Genomic DNA, 25,044 nt, shown 5'->3' on the forward strand with positions numbered 1-25,044 from the left:
CCTACTTTCCGATGGATTCTGAAACGGGTGTTCATAGAAATCACATTAGGGTTTGATTAGGTCACATGTTAGGCTATGAGATTATTAGATTATATTGTTTTTCCACACCTGTATGTTTTTAGTTATTTTTATCAGGGAATATTCCTAGTTCAGTACAAGTTAAGCTCAATCGACAGCATTTGTTGCATCTTGTTGATTTACTGCAAAAATGTATTTCAACTTGTTCCTCTTTTTCTTTTAAAGCAGCTAAAATCTGTATTTTAATGAGGCACTTCGAATGGAGCCAATCCATTAATGTTCAAATACTCAATGTTAAATTTTATTTATATATATATATATATATATATACATACTGTAGATAGATAGATAGATAGATAGATAGATAGAAAAGAAAAGAAAAGAAAAGAAAAGAAAAGAAAAGCTTAGTAAAGCCATTTCCCCCCACACTAAAAGCAAAAAAAAATATATATATATATATATACAGTACCAGTCAAAAGTTTGGAAACGCTACTATTTTTAATGCTTTTGCAAGAAGTCTCTTATGCTCATCAAGCCTGCAGTTAAAAAAAAAAAAAAAAAAAAAAAAAAACAGTAATATTATGAAATATTATTACAATTTAAAATAATGGTTCTCTTTTTTAATATACTTTAAAATGTAATTTATTTTTGTGATACAAAGCTGAATTTTCATCAGCAAGTACTCCAGTCTTTGGTGTCTTATGATCCTTCAGAAATCATTCTAATATGATAATTTGATACTCAGTTATTATCAATGATGGAAACAGTTGTGCTGTTTAATATATTTTTTTGGAATACTTTTTTCAGGATTCATTGATGAGTAAAACGTTAACAGCATTTATTCATAAAAACAGCATTTATTCAAAATAAAAACATTTCTAACAATATAAATCGTTACCATCACCTTTTATCAATTTAACGCATTCTTGTTGAATTAAAGTACTAATTTCTTAAAAAAAAAAAAAAAGTTATTGTTCCCAAACTTTTGAACGGTAGTGTATATTGTTACAAAAGATTTCTATTCTAAATAAATACAGTTCTTTTTAACTTTTTATTCATCAAATAATCCTGAAAAAAGTATCTCAGGTTATAAAAAAAATATTAAGCAGCACAACTGTTTCCAACATTGATCATAAATCAGCATATTAGAATGATTTCTGAAGGATCATAAGACACCAAAGACTGGAGTACTTGCTGATGAAAATTCAGCTTTGCATCACAAAAATAAATTACATTTTAAAGTATATTAAAAAAGAGAACCATTATTTTAAATTGTAATAATATTTCATAATATTACAGTTTTTTTTTTTTTTTTTTTTTTTTTAACTGCAGGCTTGATGAGCATAAGAGACTTCTTTTAAAAACATTAAAAATAGTAATGTTTCCAAACTTTTGACTGGTACTGTATATATATATAGTATATAATTATTTTTTTTTACGGGATTTTAGTGGGGGGGGGAATGGCTTTACTAAGCTTTTCTGTGTAAAGTTAAGCCATATCCAATTTTACGGCTTTGTTGTCCTAAAACAGCTTTACAGCTCAAATAAAAGGCAAGTTTTATCAGAAGATTTAATGTAACTACTTGTAACTAGCACATTTTTACCTCAGTTGCTTAAGTTATATATATATATATCTCTAAAAAAAAAAAAACTGAGGGATATGTTAAAAAAAAATTGGTCACCATTATGTCACAAATGCTATTGATTGAGCTTGACTTGTTTTGCACACAAATTACTCCTTTAATTTGTTCCACAGCACAAATGTGGATCGAGCACCTCCAGAACTTGATCTGGAACCTGTTTTAGAGGCATTCTAAAAAATTAAATGTGGTTTAAAAAATCCCATGCAAATCACATATCTGGGAATGCGTTTCAGTCTGACTGCTCTGTCTTATTTACAACATGACGTGTAGCCGCCGCGCTGAACTACTGCGTCTTCTGAGGCAGCGGCAGAAAAGTAGAAGGCTGCCATGAGTGGCTTTTTTTTATGGTAATGAAGTAATAAAAGCCTTCCAAACTTGCCAAAGTGCTGGATATCATGGCTCACTCTGTGGGCCGGAGTGGTGCTTTTCTCCGCTCTGAATCTCTTGAGCAGCTCTGATGGTGAAGTAGTTTAGGGCCGTGTCACACATAAACCGTTCAATTGCTGTGTTTGTTCTCCCACATCAGGCCTGGCATTTCCATATACAGACTGTCAAACTGACTGGAGTCTCTTGTGATTGTGTTTGTCTGTAGACGCTGGAGCCAGGATCATACCCAGGATTCAGCTCCGTGAACCCAGCGGAGCAAAGCCCCTTGCCACCCAGAAACCCTGAGCTGGAGCAGAAAGCCAAAGCACTGCGTGGACGAATGTAAGAGACACTCTTGGGTTGTTCTTGGAGTAAATCCACAAAACAGTACAGGTCTGATTCCAGGTCACAGTGGCCAAATCACTGGTGTTTGTGGGGTCTAGTTCCTGCTGCTAATGTATTATTCAAATTATCAAATTATTTGTTTGATAGTTTTAAATATTTCTTTTCATTCTTTTTTTATTTATATTGTTGGGCTCCCAGATTGGCATTAAGCCATTATATATCACGTGCCTCATATTCATGTGCTTTGGACTGTCATTGAATAAACGGTAGTTTCAGCGTTTGGGGGGATAAATGTCATATGACATAAAATTGGAGTGAAGAACAGACCGTTGCATTCTTACTATAGTAGTCAACATTTGAAGTGGATCAAAACCTTTCATCAAAGTGATACGTGCATTTTGAACAATGGCAGTTCTTGTCTTAGGACAACTTTGATGAACGTTTTTTATCCACTTCAAATGTTGACTACTGTATTTCATTCAATTCAGGATAAACTTGATAATACACACAGTTGCACAATGCCAGAGCCTTTATATGAATAGGTCCTGTTCAGCATTCATCCAATCAATGACAATGACACAGCAAATATGCAAATAAGAACATTAACCCAGAGTTTAGGAGTGTAGTGTGAAAGGGCAGTTTATGAAAACCCAGGATTGATTGTTAACCCCGGGTAAATTATGAGCCGTGTAAAATGTGAAGCAAGATAACCCCATTTCCACGATTTTTTAAAATAACCCAGGGTTAACTAAAGCCCTAAAGTCTGCACAGAACTCCCAGCATTGCATTTTACATGTTTTAAAATGCTTTTGTAGGGAAAAATTAATCTTGTTAATTATTAAGGGTGTATTCACACTTGGCATGTTTGGTTCGATTAAAATGAACCCTAGTGCGCACCAAACAAGAGGGCCGAGAACGCTGAAAATATGGGTCTCTGTCCGCTTCCAAACAATCTCTGCGCGGTTCGAATGAAATATGAATGCAACACGGACCAAAGACATGTAAACAAACTAAAAACAGGACATGATGTCACAAAAAAGTGCTCAAGCATACCTGCTTTTTCTCATCATAGTCGTGATGTTGCCCATCACAGTTCAGTTCAGGCATCAGAACCGCGTCTCCTCACAGCAGATCTTCAGTTGTGTGTGACGGAGGAATTCCTGACGCTGTTTTGACTCCTTTAATCATTTTATAAACTCTTAGCTGGTCAAAATAGCATCATATGTAGCACACACCTGTACAACGAGCGCATTTAGCACAGAACACAGCATTGTTTTGTATGTTCGGTAAGTTCCGTCATGAAACAAACAATCAGTCAGTCAGTCACCAGTGCAAAAAATATATTTTCTTCCCTACTGTAACTAATGTTAGTGGTTTTAATGGGGCAAAAACTCTGGTCACATCCAAGGCAGTCTTTTAGAGCCACGAGAGCTGGGCTCAGTGTAGCAGGAAGTATTGAGAAAGCATCTCTCTGAATGAAAAGGCTCTCATTAAAGAGCCATGGCATTTATGGGGAAGTTCATCCGTTATAGGCATTTGATCTTTTTTTTTAATTTTTCTCTATCGTTCTGTAACACCCTCAAAAGGGAAGTGTGATGTGCCTTTACCTGACACACATTTTTTAGATTAGTTGTTTTGTTATTGTTCAAAAATCTTTAATAACTATTTTATGTTTTTTTTTTGTTTTCTGTTGTAGGTTTGTTCTGAATGAATTAATCCAGACAGAAAAAGACTACGTGAAAGATTTGGGTATCGTGGTTGAGGTAAGAACATCACAGTATAACACACCGTAATAATACAGTGCTGTGACTAAAGGTAGCCTATACTTTGGCTTTAGCATGAAAATATCATCTTAAAGCACTCTAGTGTCGTTTATCCTTCTTCATTTGACTTTGTTCTGTCTGAACATATCAAAACCCATTTGCATATTCCTTATTTCTCATTTGCATTTTCATTACATCACCAGTGTTTCAGTATTTACTTGATTGGATGTGCAATCATCACAGTGTTCATTTATCATAATTTACAACCGCTGTAGACGCACATGTGAATTACTGTTGCTTTTATCAACTTTGTGTGTTTTGGGTGGTGACTCACATGAATATGAAACGATTTTCTAAAGGGGTTTATGAAGAGAATAGAGGAGAAAGGAATTCCTGATCATATGAAAGGAAAAGATAAGATCGTCTTTGGAAACATTCACCAAATCTACGACTGGCACAAAGAGTAAGTGTCTCGCATAAGCTCCTCTTATTGGAAAATTACTGAAGTTAAACTAATTCTATGTTAATGTTGCTTTCTGAAGTTTTTTTGTTGGTGAACTGGAGAAATGTCTTGAAGATCAAGAAAAACTGCCTGAGCTGTTCAGTAAACATGTAAGTATGTGACTGACATCAGGTCTGATGCCCTAACAGTGTAAAGGTCATGAGGTCATAAAGGTTATATGTGCTCATGAAGTGTTTTTCCTGTTTCTGTGTGTGTAGGAGAGAAGGCTGCACATGTATGTGGTTTACTGCCAGAACAAACCCAAATCTGAATTCATCGTTGCAGAATACGATTCATACTTTGAGGTAAGACACACTTTACTGTGCAGGGATGGCATATTTTTGTGGACCAACCCAAAAGTTATGCTGTCTTCACATGCTGTCAGAATTATTGTAAATACCAGTTTTATGGCGTTTTCACACCTTTGGAGCGTTTGTTTCGGAAACTGGTGCATTTTCTCATGAACATGGCAATTGCACTCAGATCCAGAGAACCAGGCTGTATCACTTTATATGATGGGTAATTACGTTGCATGAAAAGCAGCAGTGTTTGTTTTGCTAATGCCTCTCACAATGAATCATGGGTTAACCTGGAGCAAAGACGAAGTGAAATGCATTATTGAAATTTGGTTGGACGAACATATTTCAGAACTGTCCAAAACACATAAAAATACAGACAAAGCCTTGATTCTTGCCAAAATGATCAAGTAAAATAATGACAGCCACAAAGAAAGCCACAATCAGAGAGTTTACTTGCACTTGACTCGTATTAACTCATTTTGGTCCATTTAGAAATGTTGCCTTGTGAAAGCGAACTGAACCAAGAGGAAATCGCAACATTGTAACAATTTCAATCATTGTTTTGAAACAAAGCAAATGATCTACAGGTGTGAAAACACCCATGGTCATAAATTGGACATGAACACCCTTGTATGTGATATTTACTTCTGGGAAACTTGGGTTTCAACAACAAAGTTGGGTGGCCCATAAACTTTAAACGTGGTGGAAGGGAGAATGATTGCTCCTGTGACTGGTATTCTTTATTAGCTTTCTCCACAACAGCTACATCACCTTGTCTTGTCATTAAAGTAGTGACAAAAGTTTATGATACTTCTATGTTTTGTTCATCAAGATAATTTTCACGAATGAACAACTTTGAATTTTGAAGCCTTCATACAGTACAATTGGTAAAAATAAAAAGCTAAAGTCAGGCTATAAACAAACTAAACCACGGCCGTGTGACTTCAACGTCACATCAACACTAAGCTTCCAAAATGTACAATTTGGAAATTTTGAGTAAGAAAAAGAGCGTGATTTCAAACACAATGAGGCTGTAAAAGCGGACTAGTGAGTACATGAATTTTCTTTTTCGGCTTGATGACATTAAATGTCCCTGACAACCTCTGTAGTCCCATTTAGCCACTTGTTTGCAACCGCATTTTTTAAGACACATATACATGTAAATTGGTGTCAACCACAGACCTTATATCAAGCATTTACCAAAAAACCATTGCAAAAACTCACTGACTTTGTAAGTAAGTTTTTGGACTCGTTCCTGCAGCACTCTGTACAATTGCTTCAAAAAACATTTAATCATTACAGTTTTATAAGTTTATATTCTTGTGTCTCTTTTGGCTCACAGGGGATTCAGCAAGACGTCAGCTCGAGACTGGGCATCAGTGATTTTCTCATTAAACCCATTCAGAGAATTACTAAATACCAACTTTTATTAAAGGTACAATAGAAAATAAATATTTGATGCTGCGGTTGTTACCAGTAATAAAGTTTTATTAATGGATATAATTTATTTTATTGCTTAAGGACTTTTTGAAGTACAGTATCAAGGCGGGGTTGGATTGTCAGGATATAGAGGTAAGAATGAAGCTAAAGTGCTTACTTGCCTTTTTTTATTTTTTTATGGTCAATCATAAAATGAGGTGATTGCATTTTAGATATTTGTAAAAAAAAAAAAATTCAAATTCAAAAAGCTGAAGCAGTTTATATTCAAGCCCAATGGTCATACAGGTTTTTGTTGGTTTTCTCTGTAACAGAAAGCAGTAGACCTGATGTCCCAGGTGCCCAAGCTGTGCAATGACATGATGAATCTGGGAAGACTGCAGGGATATGAGGTATTCTGATAACAGCTTCACTTTACTCATTCTTAAATTTCATCAAACAGACATTGTTCAAGCTTACAGTTATTTTACTGCGATTAAGGGGTGTTCTTCTGTCGTCAATTACTCACCCTCATGTTGTTCCTAACCTTAAGACTTTTGTTCATCTTTAAAAAACAAATGAAGATATTTGTATGAAACCTGAGAAGTTTGATTGTCAAGATTTGGCACATACATAGAGCTCATCAAATATGGTAAATGGAAGCTCAAACATGCTTGCTCATAACATGCATGTTCGAGTTTCCGCAAGAAAAACCAATGTTGTTTGTTCTTGTTCGTCAAGCAAGTGTGGTTGAGATTTCATTTAACATATTTTATGTACTCTATGTGCGTTGATTAATGTTTGTGTTTAAATGCCAAAATTAATTCTGTTAATCATATAAAGTGAACTCTATAGGAGACTTTGATTAAACTGCTCAGTTCATATGGATCACTTTTACAATGTCTTTATGGACTTTTTAAAGCATCAAAGTTTTGGTGGAACAGACTTTCAGAGGAGGGACAGAAATCTCTCAGGTTTACTTAAAACATCTTTATTTGTGGTACGTAGATGTACGAAAGTCATCTTTCAAGCCGCGCTTGAACACACCAAAATGACTACTGGCGTCTGTCAACTAAGCACGTGTGTTCTGCGCCTACGTGTTAGGAAATAACCAGCAGGGATCAATAGTCTATTTTAATCATTCACAAAGGAAATCCGAAACTAGGACTGCAGATATACAAACCATAAACAAAGCAGTGCTTGCTAACCATTTTGAATACCAATCATGTTGATCAAGTTTTTCATTTCACTCGGCTCATGTTATGAGAATATTTGTGCATTCGAATGCTCGGGTAAGATGACGTCAAATTATAACAGCCTTCTTTCTGTACCGCCTTGACTTCTTTGCCCGCTTTTATTCTTGTGCATTGACTCGATCGCTAAGCTGAAAAGCCAATCAGAGTTCTCTCTCTGACCGACGGCAGCAACGGTGATTCAACATGCATAATCAAAAAAAAAACAAAAAAAACCTGGTGAGGACCACACCGAAAAACTAAGCCGACCGATGTTCAAAAACGGCCCAACATATCCCTGGTCACCGACTGTCGGCTTGGTGTGTCCCAGGGCTTTACACACGCTCCAGGTGCGCAGTGCAGGTCTCTAGGGTGAACTACCCCTTTAACCCTGTTTTAAATGTAGCATTTTAACAGTCCTCCCCATTTTGTGGCATCTGGTAATGTCCATTTGAATATATATGAGTTCATTGAAACCTTAACTATCCCAGACTGATGAGTTTGTATGTTTCAGGGGAAGTTGACGAGTCAGGGAAAGCTCTTGCAGCAGGAGACGTTTTTTGTGACGGAGCAGGATTCTGGCGTTCTGTCCCGCAGTAAAGAGCGCAGGGTGTTCCTGTTTGAACAGATCGTCATCTTCAGCGAGCTCTTACGCAAAGGCTCGTCCATACCAGGATACCAGTTTAAAAAGAGCATCAAGGTAACTGCACAACTGTTAGTCATGGAGTTTGTTCACTGTTATTTTAAGACCAAAGTTTTTACGTGTATGCTAGGGTATGTGTACAATGCTTGTGAAGCAAATGTTATCATCAGCACAGTATACATGCAGTATACTTTTCTTTTTTCTAATTAGTTGTTTATTGGACACTTGCAAGTGCAAATACATTACCATATAATTACATCTTTATTCACCTATGTTTCCATGAGCAAATGATGAATGGGCTTAGCAAGGTGACACATACACACACACAACAAATGCCCCTTAAAACATTGTAAGATGCTCATTACTCAATAACTAATTATGCATGTTAGTTTTTCAAGAGTACTGTCTTTCTCTCCGTGTGATGGTGCACTTGATGAATTCATTAAAGTTATTCAATGAAGTTATTACACGGACTGCAAATACATTACCAAACAAACAAAAATACATATTCTTTCCATGAGTGTTGTTGCGAGTTAGATTGGATAAAATGATCCTATGTTAAAGGACCCAGTATACTTCAAGAGAAATTGAAGACAAACTGGTGTGAAGTCATTTCAAACTAAATCAGGCCAAATTAAGTTTGTTTGGAGTTCAGATCAGATTGCAAAAGGCTGGAAAACACCTTCGAACTACTATTGGTTCGTTATGTAATAGGTATGTTGCTCTGCCTTCTTTGACATTTGACTTTACATATTCACCTAAACACCGCTCCCACTAGAGTTATTTTTACCCATAAGCGAAGAACAAAAAATAACTTTGTCGTGAGTATATCTGGGCCCTAAGAGATACACTCAAGTAAAAATACATTTTTATTGGTCATAAAAAAGTAGCTCAAACACTGAGCAAGGATGAAACTTAGTAGTGCACATGTGCTTGTGTTTTGCATGTATTTCAAATGGAGTATACTTTGAAAGGCAGTGCGTTTGGATGTATGCATATGCTAAGCGTTTGCGTTGAAACTTAATTAAACTTTGGGATTTAATATTTGGGAGTTCTGAAAATGACAACGCTGGTAACTTGGCAGGTGAAGCCAGGTGTGAAACTGACTTGTGTGTGTGTGTGTGTGCGCGCAGGTGAACCTCCTCGGCCTGGAAGAGCATGTTGAAAACGATCCGTGTAAGTTTGTGCTGTGGTGTCGTGGGTCATCGGAACGTTTTACGCTGCAAGCGGCAAACACGGACATCAAACAGGTCTGGGTTCAGCATATCACCGATCTACTAGACTTACAGAGCAACTTCTTGTCAGGTAAGAAGATGCCACGTCCATGTGAATCGTAAATGTGAGAGCTGTTGAAACCATTGCTGCATCTATCTACTGTATCTACAGCTCTGCAGTCACCCATCGAGTATCAGAAGGAGCGCAGCGGCTCTCAATCTCTGACCCGAAACTCCTCCAGCAGTGGGCGAGTGGGTCAGTCCAACAGCAGGCCCAGCTCCACTGTGTCACTCGGAGCAGAGAAACCCCCTCTGTCTGGACGGAGCTCCACCCCGATAAAGCTATCTACCTCCAACGGTGGTCCGTGCCACGACTCGGACAGATACCAAAGGGTGAGGACGCAGCACCTCTGCTAACATTAAACATCTGCACGCTAGAGTTGATAGTGGCTCATGAATCTCCGAGCTGGATTCAAACTGGCGTCTCCGGCATGGGAGGCGGGCGTGCTAACAAGGACGCTTAAGACCACAGCCTCTAGCGTCAGTCGCTAGCGTGCCTTATGAAACCAGGGGAGTGAGGTTTACACGCATAACTCTTAACTGGCTTACGTTACACTCCCAAAACCTCACTCCCATCCGGGTCACGGCACCAAATGTAACCGGTCCTACGCGACCCGCTCAGGGGTGCGTTTTCCGTACAACGACTTAACTTGCTGCTTAACTACCATAGTACGATGCATCGTTGAAGAAATCAACTAGCTAGTCACGACTGTTTCCCGAAACCGTATTGTCGCAAACTGGTCGTTCAACCACGTTGGTTAATCATGTCACGCAGGTGATGGAGTAATAACTACTTTTAATGAATCTGTTTGAGATCGAATTAATGCTAGATGTTTTGCTATAAATTACGGACATGGCATCTGAGGGCAATTTCAAATTTTTCTCAGTTATTTCCAGATTCAATATTCTGAATTTTCAGGCTCGTTCGTACGTAGTAGAGCACATTCGCACATACGCACTCTTCAAAAACGACGCTTTAAATCTCTTGACAAACTAAAAGACGTTATTGACATTTGTATGTATTCTAAATAAAAGATACAGATTGTACTGAATGTCAGCTTGCTTATTCGGCTCAAGGTAAGGATTTATTGAGTCCACATGTCATGCAAACTAGAAACTCTGCTTCTATCCACAGGTCGAGAGCTGTCGTTCCAACCACACGACTTTACGATGCAGTTTGTGAATGTTAGTTAGAACTATGTTTTCGGGAAACACTGATTGTTGAACTATGCTGATAACAACGGAACTTGCGAACATAGTTGGCTAACGATGCTTTTGGGAAACGCACCCCAGAGCGGGACTCGAACTGACGTCTCTGGCATGGGAGACAGGCGCTAACAAGGACGCTAAAGACTGCAGCCGCTAGCTTCAGTGGCCAGCGCGTCTTATGAGGCCAGGGGAGTGAGGTTTACATGCACATTTGCAGAAATGACTCTCCCTCCTGTGACCAAACGCTGATAACTTTTGCTGCAACTCACTCTAACATACTGTAGATGTTTCAGCGTGCTCTGGGAATGTTTTTAAACTTTGCATTTGTTGAAACACAAATCCCTACTTGAATGATCTAGTTTCTGTATAAGAATATTTGCCTGACTCATCCACTATTTTTGGATGTCAGTTGATTCGTAGAGTACACAAGAGCGTCTACCCCGCCTGTTATTAGTCACATATTCCAAAATGATGCTAAGGGACCGTCACAGTCGAAATGGAAGTAGCGACAGATCTTTTCTTGCGTATTGTGACGCACATCCAAGTGTAACGGATTATCAAAACCAGCTTGCAGGGGCGGGTTTAAACAGAATAAATGATTGGAGAAATCCTGCGTTGGTCACCAGAGAGAAGATACAGTTATGACATTTTTAAGTCTTCATGCAAACGTCCTCATGTTACACCCCCACTTACTGTCAAAATAGACTTTTGAAATATTCATGAAATTAGATTGTGAAAATAGCCTGCAAAATACTATTTCATGTTGACTTCACGCAGTAATATAAATCACAATTCATAGCATTTCACACCTCATAGAGGTTAAAGTGAAAGTGTTTGACAGGATCCGGGATGTTCATAGTTTCCATAGTCCCACAGTATTCATCAGTATTACTGACACACGCACTGTTGTCCAGTGTCTAGAGACGTACTGTCCCTCAGTGGGAAGCTTGTCATCCTTGACATTTGAAAAACAACCCACTGAACATTCAGCATGTGTGGTATGGTAACTCCTTAACCTAAGCATCCTTTAAAAGATGCGTTAGTGTTTTTATCTACTGAAGATTAAGGTTTGGTTGACATATTAAGTGTTTTAACCACAAATGTCTTTTTTGTGTGCGCGTGTTGTCTTTCCCACAGCAGTTTGACGGTGTGGGCTGTAACGGAACGTCGTCCTCCTTGATGGTGACTCAGGACTATAACGCACTGAAAGAGAACGAGATCTGTGTCACGCAGGGTGAGACAGTGCAGATACTGGCCACGAACCAGCAGAACATGTACCTGGTGTTTCGACCCGCGAACAGCCAATCACCAGCTGCGGAGGGCTGGGTCCCGGGACACATCTTGGGCCCCCTCACTAAACCCCTCATAGACACTGCTGCAGACTCAAACATCAAGTAAGTGTCAGTCAATACTAACTGGAACTATGATTGGATTCTTTTTTTTTCTTCTTAAACTGCACGCCCGTTTTTGAACACCCTCCCCCACCCCATTCTGTTGGAACTAACCCGGATGCTTTGGACCATTTTGCACGGGAAGATTTGATTTTCTTCTTGAGCTTTTTTTCTGGGCTAGAAGTTAAAAACAAACAGATAAATGTCGAAAGGACTTTAGCGAAGCACGTCGTTGTTATTTTGTAGACTGAGGATTCGCCAAGAATCTTACATCAGTGTGGAAATGGACACGTCTGGACACTTATTTCAGTTGCTAACACCATTTTCGTTGTTTATTTGTTTTTTGTTTTGTTGATATGATTTTTCTTTTTGTTTGTGTGTGTGTGAAAAGAAAAAAGAAAAAGTGAAAGGAAGGCCGTCTGAAGGATTTGGCCTGTTTCTCCTGGCGGAGAACATATACTGTTGTCTATGGCAATTTTTTTATAGATTGTGTATTTGTTTTAAGTATTTGTATTTTTGTATAGACTTTTCTTTTGTTTTCTTCTACAGGATCACATGTTGGCCATTTACTGTACATACTGTTGGTTTGTTTACTGTTTGTAGCACATTCCTGTAAAGAGCCTTTTGCACTATTTAAGTGAATCTTTATTAATGAAGTCAGGTTTGTGCAATAGAACTACAGTTGCAATGTTGTAGTGTAACTAATGATTTGAAATGTATTATATTAAATATGTAAAATAAACCTTTGACATGCGCATGACTTAACACGGCCTAGTCAAATAGACTGCTTTTGTTTTAATATAAAATAAAAGTGCCAAGTGAATGCTAATAGTACATTTAAAGAAATCCTTCATTGTGTTTGCAGTGTAGAAGTGGTGCATCTTGTTTTTATTGTCTTTCATTTGTTTTATTTCGTAATGTAGTGTGTAGAACACTTATTTTGCGTTTGTACTAACCTGCGTGGTCCTTGACAGTGTGACGGGTTTGTGTGTGAAGCAGGATTTGCTGTGAATGATATGAATGATTGCTGTTCTCACACAAACCGTGTGTCCACCGTGGTGTAAGGATGTAGATTTATACACACTATCATTTTTTTCATGTTTTTGAAAGAAGTCTCTTCTGCTCACCAAGGCTGCATTTATTTGATCAGAAATACAGTACAAAACATTCATATTGTGGAATAGTATTACTATTTTAAATGAAATATTGTCAAATGTAATGTATTCCTTTGATGGTAAAGCTGAATTTTCAGCATCATTACTCCAGTCTTCAGTGTCACATGATCCTTTAGAAATTAATGCTCAAGAAACATTTTTATTATCATCAACATCGAAAACAGTTGTGCTGCGTAATGATTTTGTGGAAACTGTAAGACATTTTTTTTTTTCAGGATTCTTTGAATAGAAAGTAAAAAAAAACTGAAACATTGTCAAATGTCACAAACAATGTATTTACTGCCACTTTTGATCAATTTGTTGGATCCTTGCTGAATAAAAGTATTAATTTAATATAATATTACTGCCCCCAAACTTTTGCTAATGTAATAATAAAATGAAGAATGAACTAAATGAACTGAAATACAGTGTATGAGAATATTTGGGCACACTTAAGAATACACACTAATTTAATAAGCGCACTTATGAACATTTGAATACTGTACTAAAGTGTCCAAAAACCTTTTGAGGCTTCTATAAATGGAACTGGATGATGATAAAAATAGGTTAACAACAGTGAGCGTCTCGCTGTTTGCTGTTTCTTTTTTTGGCCCTCCCCATTTCCCTCCTGAAATAATTTCCCCCCTCCAGCACTTTAATTTGCTTTTCCCCGCTGTTAGATTTGCATTTCCACCAGCGTGTGTGGGTTTGACAACTTGATGTTTTGACACAACAGGAAATCTCTGTCGTGGAACACGCTTCGCGCTCGCAAGCGTGCAGAGAAGGACAGTGCGCCCCTCAAAAGTGACATAAAAGTTGAGAATGGACTGCGTAAGCCAAAGGAAATTCTCAGCAGCAAGGTCACTGAGAAAGTGAGTAGGAGGATGAGGGGTGTGTGTGTGTGTGTGTGTGTGTGTGTGTTGAGTGTGTGTGTGTGTGTGTGTGCGCTGCATCCTCACCTGTGTGGAAATAAACACTGAACGTGCGTTTGTCCAATGACACTGACAGAAACACACATTGTTTCAAATATTAGCTTTTGTTCCATTATATATTTTAATTCGAAAAGGTGAATGATTACGACATAATCTGCTAACAACTGCATGACTATAAATAATATAGTCGTAATAGCATAATAATATATATATATACACACACGGATATATATATATATATATATACAGTGGGTACGGAAATATTCAGACCCCCTTAAATTTTTCACTCTTTGTTATATTGCAGCCATTTGCTAAAATCATTTCAAGTTCATTTTTTTTCCTCATTATTGTACACACAGCACCCCATATTGACAGAAAAACACAGAATTGTTGACATTTTTGCACATTTATTAAAAAAGAAAAACTGAAATATCACATGGTCCTAAGTATTCAGACCCTTTGCTCAGTATTTAGTAGAAGTACCCTTTTGATCTAATACAGCCATGAGTCTTTTTGGGAAAGATGCAACAAGTTTTTCACACCTGGATTTGGGTATCCTCTGCCATTCCTCCTTGCAGATCCTCTCCAGTTCTGTCAGGTTGGATGGTAAACATTGGTGGACAGCCATTTTCAGGTCTCTCCAGAGATGCTCAATTGGGTTTAAGTCAGGGCTCTGGCTGGGCCATTCAAGAATAGTCACAGAGTTGTTGTGAAGCCACTCCTTCGTTATTTTAGCTGTGTGCTTAGGGTCATTGTCTTGTTGGAAGGTGAACCTTCGGCCCAGTCTGAGGTCCAGAGCACTCTGGAGAAGGTTTTCGTCCAGGATATCCCTGTACTTGGCCACATTCATCTTTCCCTCGATTGCAACCAGTCGTCCTGTCCCTGCAACTGAAAAACACCCCCACAGCATGATGCTGCCACCACCATGCTTCACTGTTGAGACTGTATTGGACAGGTGATGAGCAGTGCCTGGTTTTCTCCACACATACCGCTTAGAATTAAGGCCAAAAAGTTCTATCTTGGTCTCATCAGACCAGAGAATCTTATTTATCACCATCTTGGAGTCCTTCAGGTGTGCTTTCATGTGTCTTGCACCGAGGAGAGGCTTCCGTCGGGCCACTCTGCCATAAAGCCCCGACTGGTGGATGGCTGCAATGATGGTGGACTTACTACAACTTTCTCCCATCTTCCGACTGCATCTCTGGAGCTCAGCCACAGTGATCTTTGGGTTCTTCTTTACCTCTCTCACCAAGGCTCTTCTCCCCCGATAGCTCAGTTTGGCCGGACGGCCAGCTCTAGGAAGGGTTCTGGTCGTCCCAAACGTCTTCCATTTAAGGATTATGGAGGCCACTGTGCTCTTAGGAACCTTAAGTGCAGCAGAATTTTTTTTGTAACCTTGGCCAGATCTGTGCCTTGCCACAATTCTGTCTCTGAGCTCTTCAGGCAGTTCCTTTGACCTCATGATTCTCATTTGCTCTGACATGCACTGTGAGCTGTAAGGTCTTATATAGACAGGTGTGTGGCTTTCCTAATCAAGTCCAATCAGTATAATCAAACACAGCTGGACTCAAATGAAGGTGTAGAACCATCTCAAGGATGATCAGAAGAAATGGACAGCACCTGAGTTAAATATGAGTGTCACAGCAAAGGGTCTGAATACTTAGGACCATGTGATATTTCAGTTTTTCTTTTTTAATAAATGTGCAAAAATGTCAACAATTCTGTGTTTTTCTGTCAATATGGGGTGCTGTGTGTACAATAATGAGGAAAAAAAATGACCTTAAATGATTTTAGCAAATGGCTGCAATATAACAAAGAGTGAAAAATTTAAGGGGGTCTGAATACTTTCCGTACCCACTATATATATATATATATATATATATATATATATGGTAACACTTTACTTGAAGGGGTGTGCATAAGACTGACATGACACCTTCATAATCATGACATGGCAGATGTCATAAATATGAAGGAGGTCTTATGCATGTTTATTACAACTGTCATTAAGTGTCATTCGCTCAATTATGACATTTTTAATGCAAATATGACATTGTTTGAGATGTCTTTGTTATGACAACTTGACATAAACCAATACATCATAACCTGTCAGTGTCTTTGTCATGACAACTTGACATTACCAAGACAACATAAATTGTCATAAATATGTCATAAACATGACATAGCAGATTAATGATCAAACTTTAAAAAAAAAACCTTAGCTTTATGGGTTAACATTTCATTAAACATGAGGCCATTATAACTGTGTCATGAATGTTTTTCTTGACCTCAACTACAGTGGTACAAATTTAATTTGTCATTAAAATGTTATAATGGCTTCATGACAGCCAATGTCAAAACCAACCACATGACCGTTTAATGAAATATTAACCCATAAAGCTAAGTGTTTTTTTTAAGTTTGATAATTAATCTGCTATGTCATGTTTATGACATATTTATGACAGGTTGTGTTGTCTTAGTAATGTCAAGTTGCCATAACAAAGACATCTCACACAATGTCATATTTGCATTAAACATGTCATAATTGAGCGAATGACACTTAATGACAGTTGTCATAAACATGCATAAAACCTCCTTCATATTCATGACATGTGTCATGTCATGATTATGACGAGTTTTATGCACACCCCTTCAAGTAAAGTGTTACCTTCCTATTTTGTTATTAATGATATGACTAAGTAGTTAATTTCAATGTAAGGATTGTTGTATTCCTGTCATTTTGGCCCGGGTTTCTTTCAGACTGTAAACTCCGTCCCGCTGTATTCCTGTATCTGTGAGTGTGTAACATGTTTCTCTCTCGACCCGAACCACAGGCGTCCCGCAGCTCAGACGAGTCCGATTGTGAGGATGATCTAGACCCCAAAACTAGTATGGAGGTAGAGATCCTGATCTCAATGCATGCTGCCCAGTAGATTTATATATTTTTTTTTATTTATTGGTAGTATTATTTTTTAATAAACTGAATTGAATAGTAAATAGGGAACAGCTTTTGAAGCTCTAAGTTGTTACTGACGTTGTAACCCCTTTTATATTTGATTTGGCCTAAGTTGTTGTTGGTAATATTATTTTAACTAATTGTGTGGAGTGACTGGTATAAAGGGCCGTTCACACCACAGATGATAACTATAACGTTAACTGTAACTATAAAGTTTTAACAATCATTCTAATTCTTTGAAAATAGTGAAGTCCACAGCACAACTATAACCATAACAACACCAAGGAATGATATTGCTGAAATCACTTTCAGTACAACTTTTTTACAGCTTGTTAATGATAAAACATTGACATCCAATCCTAATTCACCCGACTTTAATGAGCTTGAGCATTTGAATGTCAGACGACAGAACCACATGAGCTTATAATAAACAGAAGGTTATTGTCAGCTGTGTGGATGCTAATATAGTTATCGTTATAGTTATCTGCCCTGATGTGAACGGACCTCAACCCTAGTAAGAGTACAGCTGTCACATGATCTCAGTGAGCGCATGTTTAATTCATCAGAGTTCTCACTGGAGAAAGTGTGTTCAGTTAGTGGCCAATCTGCACAAATCTGACAGAAGTATCATATATTTTTCTTCTTTACCTCAAATCAGGCTAAAATGATTTGTTGTGCCTGTTCTAGAGCTGAAAGACCAGGTGATGTCTCTATCAGAGAGGCTATTGGCTCTTATAACTGAAAGGCGGGACCTTTGCTCCGACAGCCAGTGTGTGTTGCCTGTCAAATAAAAGAGATATTTGTGTTTGATATTACTCATTAATACATCTCACCAGAAATCCAAAATCAGCTGGAGTGCATTGGGTTTCGGAAATCTCAAGCAGTGTGCTTTAGTTGTATACTGTACTTCTCATTTAGGCCAGTGTATTTTGGTCTGAATTGAGGATTTCACATTCTACACGATACAGCACACTGCAGAAACTGTATCAATAGTATGGTAGTGTGCTATTCTGAACATACACAGTAGCAGAATACTAAATAGCATTCATACTGTTAATATTTCTCCCATATATTTATATAGTGTTGGGGGAAACACATTACAAGTAATGCGAGTTACATAATCAGATTACTTTTTCCAAGTAACTAAAGTAATGCATTACTTTTAAATTTGCAACAAACTATCAGTTACTTTTTTAAGCAAGTTACTTTGGTTTCCCATGCCAAGTCAAGTCACCTTTATTTATAAAGCACTTTTTACAATACAGATTGTTTTAAAGCAGCTTTACGGTGATAACAGGAAAATAATGCAACAAAGTTTGTTGTTTCTAGAAGAAAATAGCGTCACAGTCCAGCTTAAGTAAGTTCAGTGATGGTTCATTTTTGTTGTCAAAAAAAGTGATTAATTCATGTACTGACTGACAGCTCTGATGAGAGAAATCGGGAGTAAGTGCAGAGGCGTTGTGTGTAAACATGATGGTTATTGGAGCTCTACACTATATGTGAGCATGCGTTTACTCGTCTCACTTGCATAAAAACAGATTCAGTATTCCTCAAAACGAATAAAAACAGTAAAACGCAAGCCTGCAATAATTAAATGTTAAATTACACACATATACTTTATGTATTTAATCTCACTTTATTAATCAATGCCTTTGCTGCTGACCTTTTATGATCCAATTCAGCCATATTAATATGGAAAAATTGACTTTTGATAAACCTCACATTTGTGTTTCTTCCTTTGTTTATTTTTTATTGCTGAGCTAAGGGTGTTAGGCTGTGTCCGAAATCACCCCCATACCCTTAAATAGGGCACTATTCGAGGGGACAGCCATTGTAGTGGTGTCAAAAACCATAGTGGACGTTATCGAGTGCACTCATTCAATCCCATAATGCACTGCAATAAAGAGTGCACAACTGATGTACGCTCAATGGCTAGAGAATACCCATAATGCACCGTGAGAGTCACGTGTCGAATGAATTCCCGCCTCTGACCAGAAGATGGCTGAATCATCCATCCATTTTCCAAACCACTGATCCAATGTGGGTACAGCGTAATATCATATAGGTATAAATTCCTTTGAATTGATTAGCATACATAAACCGTCATCAAAACTAATAGTTTCAATGACAGATATCAAGATAAATCTTTTCATTACTACTGGAGCTGCCAGTTTGCTATGTTTCAAATGATTATTGAACAGCACAAACTATGGAAAAGCGACAGCTCTTCAGGCACACTCAGTGTTCGAATTCACTCACTCGTTTTCATTCACTCCTTCAGTGGACTATATTAGTGGAGTAATGTAGGGAATAGTGGATGAGGGTATAGGGGTCGATTTCGAACACTGCATTAAACTTTCTTCTCCTGGGTTCAATTCTTCTGCATTCCAGAATGACAGCAGCTGAAAAGTTTGTTTGAGCGGCGCCCTCTACTGTACAGGAGTCAATGTGCATTTCCTTCAGCCTGAGGCTTATTCATTTCATTTTTGGTGTAAAAGGGCCTTTATATTTGGCAAAAATATAACTTCTGTTTGTTTTTTATTATTATAAAACAAACAAGCAAGCCCAGCCCAGGTGAGAAAAAGTAAGGCAAAAGTAACGTAATGCATTACTTTCCATAAAAAGTAATCAAACACATTACTCGCAAAATGAACTCCCCCCAACACTGTGTATAAGGCAGAAATAGTACGAGTAGTGTATCATTTCAAATCCAGCCAGTGTCTGTGTCTCTCGTGCGATGGCACTGCCCTCTGCTGGCTTGTGCTGAGGTGGCACAACATAAAGCTTTCATTTTGTATTTGTGTGTAGAAAATATCAGTGCTTTTTATGAGCCTCTGAAATGCTGCATCTGTGTATGCGTGTGTAACACTCATCTGTCTGTTTTGCAGTTGTTGAACCCTAATTTCATCCAAGAGGGTGAGTTTATGAATGTACAGATGCTGTGATGTTTGTCTGTATTTTTCACAGGGTAAGATGGGGGAGATGCCCCCATTAGACACAATGTGTCTACTTTAAAATTATAACACATTTAGATATGCAGATAATTATGTGCAGGACAATGAGCAATGCATGAGCCGATGTGTTATTAAGGGTAATAAATAAACATATGCTCAGTCAGTTCTCATAGCACAAAATGTAGCCTATACTTCTGATCACAAACTTTTGACGGGTACTGTGTGTGTGTGTGTGTGTGTGTGTGTGTGTGTGTGTGTGTATATATATATGTATATATATGTATATATATACATATATGTATATATATATTCACACACACACACACACACACACACACACACAGTACCCGTCAAAAGTTTGTTATCAGATGTAATTTATATACATAAATATATATATATATATATATATATATATACATAAAATGCATACTTACACAGAGCATATAATACAAATAAAACAAATCAAGATACATAAAACAAGATATGTGAAAGATATCTGAAATGTACATCTAACTCATGGAAATATTAAACAATAACCGCATAAATATGTCGCCAGCTGTAACTTGTTTTAGAATTTGAATTAGCCATGTGAAATTCTATATTATTATGTGAATTAAAAAATATAAAATAAAAATACAGTCCAAGTGTATATGTGAATGTGTGGCGTGCTATTCAGTTGTGTGTTTTAATAAATAACCAGTGCAGTGTGATCTGAATGATGTGTTGGCTCTGTAACGCAGTGTCTCCAGAGTTCCTGACGCCTCTGGCGGACGTGTCGTGTGCTCTGGGGGAGACGGTGGTCCTGTGCTGTAAAGTGTGCGCTCGACCCAAGCCCACCATCACCCTGAAGGGACCCGATCAGAGTCTGCTGGTCAACAATAACCGATTCACGATCGACATCAGGTACAAGTCCACAGTCATCACGACACAGACTGAGCACATGAGTTGAGCTGAAACTCTTGGGAGAGGTAAAGAGGCTGTGTGTTTTCCATTCCTTTAGTGTGTAATGCATCTGTTTGTTACGGTGGCCGAAGTGCACAGTTACAAAACTCATAGTTTCCCACAAAAGGGATTGAAAACTGATGACATTAGGAATCAGTTGTTAAGATGTATTTATAAAACTGTTCCTGAGCTGTACAACCCAAAAGTTTGCTTGTGTTCAGCACATTTAATGGAGGACACTTACCTGATCCTGGGAGAGGACAAGGCCGGCTATACACAAGTTGTGCTTGCAAAGTTGATTCTGATCAATCCACATCGTCATAATCGGACTCAGGCTAAAGGGCCGTACACACCGCGACGAATATCGGCGCGCGTTATTCGCCAGCGTTTTTCAACGCGTTTTTTGTGTTCACACCCAAGCGATTTTCGCTGACGATGAGCCGAGTGAACATGCAAATTCATTCCCTGACATTAGATGGTGCTTAATGTAAAACAGAAATACCCCGCTGTCGCGTTTGTCATATAGTTCTTTATGTTCCGACACCAACGAGACCAGCAGCTCTACATTCATCTTGCCTTGCATCTTCCTCGTCTTATTTCTTCCCGGCAGTGTAGATGCTACTTGGTGTATATCTTCTTCGCCGTTACGTATGTGTGCCATAGACAGTAAAAGAAATGGACACAGCGACCCCATTGGATTCAACGGAGACAAAGTGAAGCCAATTAGAAACTTTTACTTCCTGGGGGTCCAGCGTACTGCGCAGACTCAAACTGAGCTTGACGACGTAGATGTGACGTGAGCAAACCGTCTGTCTTCTAGTAGCTGTGCCAAGATCAATCTGAATCATTCCCTTCCGAAACTTGCAGAGACGGAGAGCGTGAGTATGAGCTGTCCATGATCTTGGAGCAGGAGAAACTTTTTGTAGGTGTTCTGATTAATAACTTTGTCATTTTGCCTCGACGTCCTCCCGATTGCCCGCGAGCTTCTACTCCTGTCCATACGGTAATTTCCTACTGTGCGACAGAGAGTCGCGTGGCTATGACGCAATCGTTAGCCTACTTTTACAAAAACTGCTTCTACAGGGCCATAACGTAAGCTACAAGGTAATGGAGCCTTTTATACATTTCGTGTTTCTTTAGAAATAAATAATGGACAAATGGAGTCTTTAAACGCCTCAGATGTAAAGTTATTCGCTGTCAAAGTGACGCCAAAATGAATGGGAGTCAATGGGATGCTAACTGCAGGTGGGGTTCCGCTAGCCAATGGCGGCGCCCGGGGGTACCTTCAAAATAATACAAATCCCTGCCCCCCTGATGTGTGCTCGGCAAGACCGTTTTGTGTTTGAGCGCCCCCAAGTTGTGTTTTACTGTAACTTCAGAAGCTCCAGACACGTGAGCAAAAGCGCCAATCTCATTGGTCGGATAGTTTTTGACGCAGCGTGTCAAGCCAAAAAAACGAACCCGAGGCGTTTTTTTATAAAAAATGTCGCTTTTACGCGTGCCGTTTTTCGCGTCGGTGTGCACACTCACATTGGCGCCCTTTGTTTAGTCACGAGGCGTTAAACGTTAAATACGACCTCACGTTATGTCAATCACGCTTGTACACTGCCTCCGAAACTTTCGTCCGTCAAAAAAAAATCGAATCAGGTTCGATTTTCTGCGTTTTTCGCATCGGTAGCAAGCATTTTAAATGGTGTTTTGACAATTCAGAACCACCAAATCACGAAAGCGAAAAAACGCATGCGATAATTTCAGACTCAGTGTGCAAGGGCCTTTAGAGGCCTTGGAAGCTGAAGCTTGCGATTTTGGTAAAGGGTGTAACTTTCCAGACAAATGCTTAATGTGTTTGGCCAATCACAGGGCACTGGGTCAGCTGGCCAATCACAGCGCACTGAGCATTTCGGAAGGAGGGGCTTAGTAGAACCCAGACCTCAGTCAGAGCGTTTCAGACAGACTGGGAATAGAGGTGCTGCAATAATGTACTGTATGTGGAAAAGTAATGTGTTTTTTATTTTTTTTACTTTAAAGCATGTTAACCTATTCTAATACACCCAATAAACAAAATAAATAACTTTTAAAATTGCATCCTATAACCCTGTTAAACCACTTGTTCTCCTGGTACAATGTGGATTATTAAAATTCTATATTGAAACATCTTTATTTGAGTGTAAGACACGGACTGGTTTCAGGAAATTGTTCAGGATTGTTTATATTAAATTTCAGATCATGTAATCTGAGTTTTTTCTGTGTGACCTCATAAGTCTCACTGTTATGTAACTGTCCCATGACTCCTCAGGTTTCTTCTTCTTCTTCTTCTTCTCCACTGCACCACTGACTGTGGCTCTTAACTCACTTAAACAAGAGCACTATACAACCAAAAGACATATTTGTGATTTTGTTTCCCTACTCCCCACCCACAGCTACAAAGATCTGCTTATTATTACATCACATCAACTTAACTCTCTATGGAGAACATACAAAAGTTCAAACACATCCCTAAATCTGATACTCAAGTTTGTTATATGACTTACTGTATGACTTTTGACCAATTCCTGTTATATATGCAGAATGTTGCAATAGCATGTTGTTGTTGTACTGAATAAGCTATTTTATATGACAGATGCTTGTCATATGTAAACCGATTTGTTAATATAATTGGCTTAATTGTGCCATTTGTTTGTTTATCTGAAAATAACTTTCTCACTCTGTATGTGCTTCTGATCCACTTTAGGGATACGGGTGATATTGTGTTGAAGATCTGTAATCTAATGCCACAGGACACTGGCATCTACACATGTGTGGCTGTGAATGATCATGGCACAGCCTCCTCATCTGCATCCATTAAAGTACAAGGTGAGAAGACACAAAGAGAAATGAAGATGTGTGTTGTAGATCTGGATCCTCTGTAATGGCAGTTGTTCTGTGGTCCAGGAATCCCAGCAGCCCCTGCTCGACCTGTGGCTCAGGAGGCCAGCAGCACTGCAGTGATTGTCCACTGGCTTCCTCCGGTCAGCTCGGGGAACTCTACCATCTCCAGCTACACTGTGGAGTACAGGCAGGAGGGTAAACCATTACACTGACAAACCTCCACTGAGAGAACCACTGCCTGAGATTTCTGTTGTAATGAGAGACACTTAATGGGGTCATGTTGCTCTTTTGAAATAAAAAACTTTGATGGACTATGTAGAGATAAAACTCTCTACTCTCACATTCGCATCCCTCCCCAATCCACCAACAACACTGGTTGAAACTAAACAGCTCTGTGTTCTGTGTCACAACTGTGAGCACATTATGATTGCCCACATTTACATATGTGACCCTGGACCACAAAACCAGTCACATGGGTCAATTTTTTTAAATTGGGATTTGTACATCATCTGTACATTCCATTGATGTATGGTTTGTTAGGATATGACAATATTTGGCCGAGATACAACTATTGAAAATCTGGAATCTGAGGGTGCAAAAAAATCGAAACATTGAGAAAATCGCCTTTAAAGTTGTCCATTTATGTTCGCGGTTGTGCTGCATTCACTCACAAAAATAAATGTTTTATATATTTACTGTAGGAAATTTACTAAATATCTTAATGGAACATGATCTTTACTTAATATCCTAATGATTTTTGGCATAAAAGAAAAATCGATAATTTTGACCCTTTCAATGTATTGTTGGCTATTGCCACAAATATACCCGTACGACTAGTGACTGGTTTTGTGATCCAGGGTCACATATCATCACCTATTCTGTGTTCAGATATTTAAAGGTGCAGTAAGTGATTTCTGAGAATCACTGTTGAATATTTAAAATCACCCCAACACGCCCCTCCCTTCATTGCTCCGCCCCCAAAATTCACGAATACGCAATGCACGAGTGGATGTCTCTTTATCATACAGCTGAAGCGAAGCAAAATAATGCTTCATGAAAAAATAAAGCGAAGATGACAAACAAATGGCAAGGAAGAGCAAAAACATGAATAAGCGGAATACACAAGAGTATGTACGA

At 38.5% G+C, this 25,044-nt stretch overlaps 1 protein-coding gene across 4 annotated transcripts in view; it reads left to right on the forward strand.

The window, feature by feature from the left end:
• kalrna (kalirin RhoGEF kinase a) overlaps window positions 1–25,044 on the forward strand; it is a 230,372-nt gene that overhangs the window by 197,380 nt on the left and 7,948 nt on the right. For 2 of the 4 annotated variants that reach the window (XM_084421559.1, XM_084421561.1), the window contains 18 exons: window positions 2,254–2,369; window positions 4,069–4,135; window positions 4,495–4,598; window positions 4,678–4,747; window positions 4,856–4,942; window positions 6,279–6,371; window positions 6,458–6,508; window positions 6,688–6,765; window positions 8,099–8,284; window positions 9,361–9,532; window positions 9,614–9,834; window positions 11,851–12,104; window positions 13,992–14,127; window positions 17,022–17,084; window positions 20,032–20,059; window positions 20,838–21,000; window positions 23,771–23,892; window positions 23,971–24,102. In XM_084421559.1, the coding sequence (XP_084277685.1) occupies window positions 2,254–2,369; window positions 4,069–4,135; window positions 4,495–4,598; window positions 4,678–4,747; window positions 4,856–4,942; window positions 6,279–6,371; window positions 6,458–6,508; window positions 6,688–6,765; window positions 8,099–8,284; window positions 9,361–9,532; window positions 9,614–9,834; window positions 11,851–12,104; window positions 13,992–14,127; window positions 17,022–17,084; window positions 20,032–20,059; window positions 20,838–21,000; window positions 23,771–23,892; window positions 23,971–24,102 (2,143 nt within the window). Of the gene's footprint in view, window positions 1–2,253; window positions 2,370–4,068; window positions 4,136–4,494; window positions 4,599–4,677; window positions 4,748–4,855; window positions 4,943–6,278; window positions 6,372–6,457; window positions 6,509–6,687; window positions 6,766–8,098; window positions 8,285–9,360; window positions 9,533–9,613; window positions 9,835–11,847; window positions 12,105–13,991; window positions 14,128–17,021; window positions 17,085–20,031; window positions 20,060–20,837; window positions 21,001–23,770; window positions 23,893–23,970; window positions 24,103–25,044 lie in introns of all 4 variants that reach the window. The other 2 variants (XM_084421558.1, XM_084421560.1) reach the window with 1 other exon arrangement.

Source organism: Rutilus rutilus (genome assembly GCF_951802725.1).
Source record: "Rutilus rutilus genome assembly, chromosome: 10".
Taxonomy (NCBI): Eukaryota; Metazoa; Chordata; class Actinopteri; order Cypriniformes; family Leuciscidae; genus Rutilus; species Rutilus rutilus.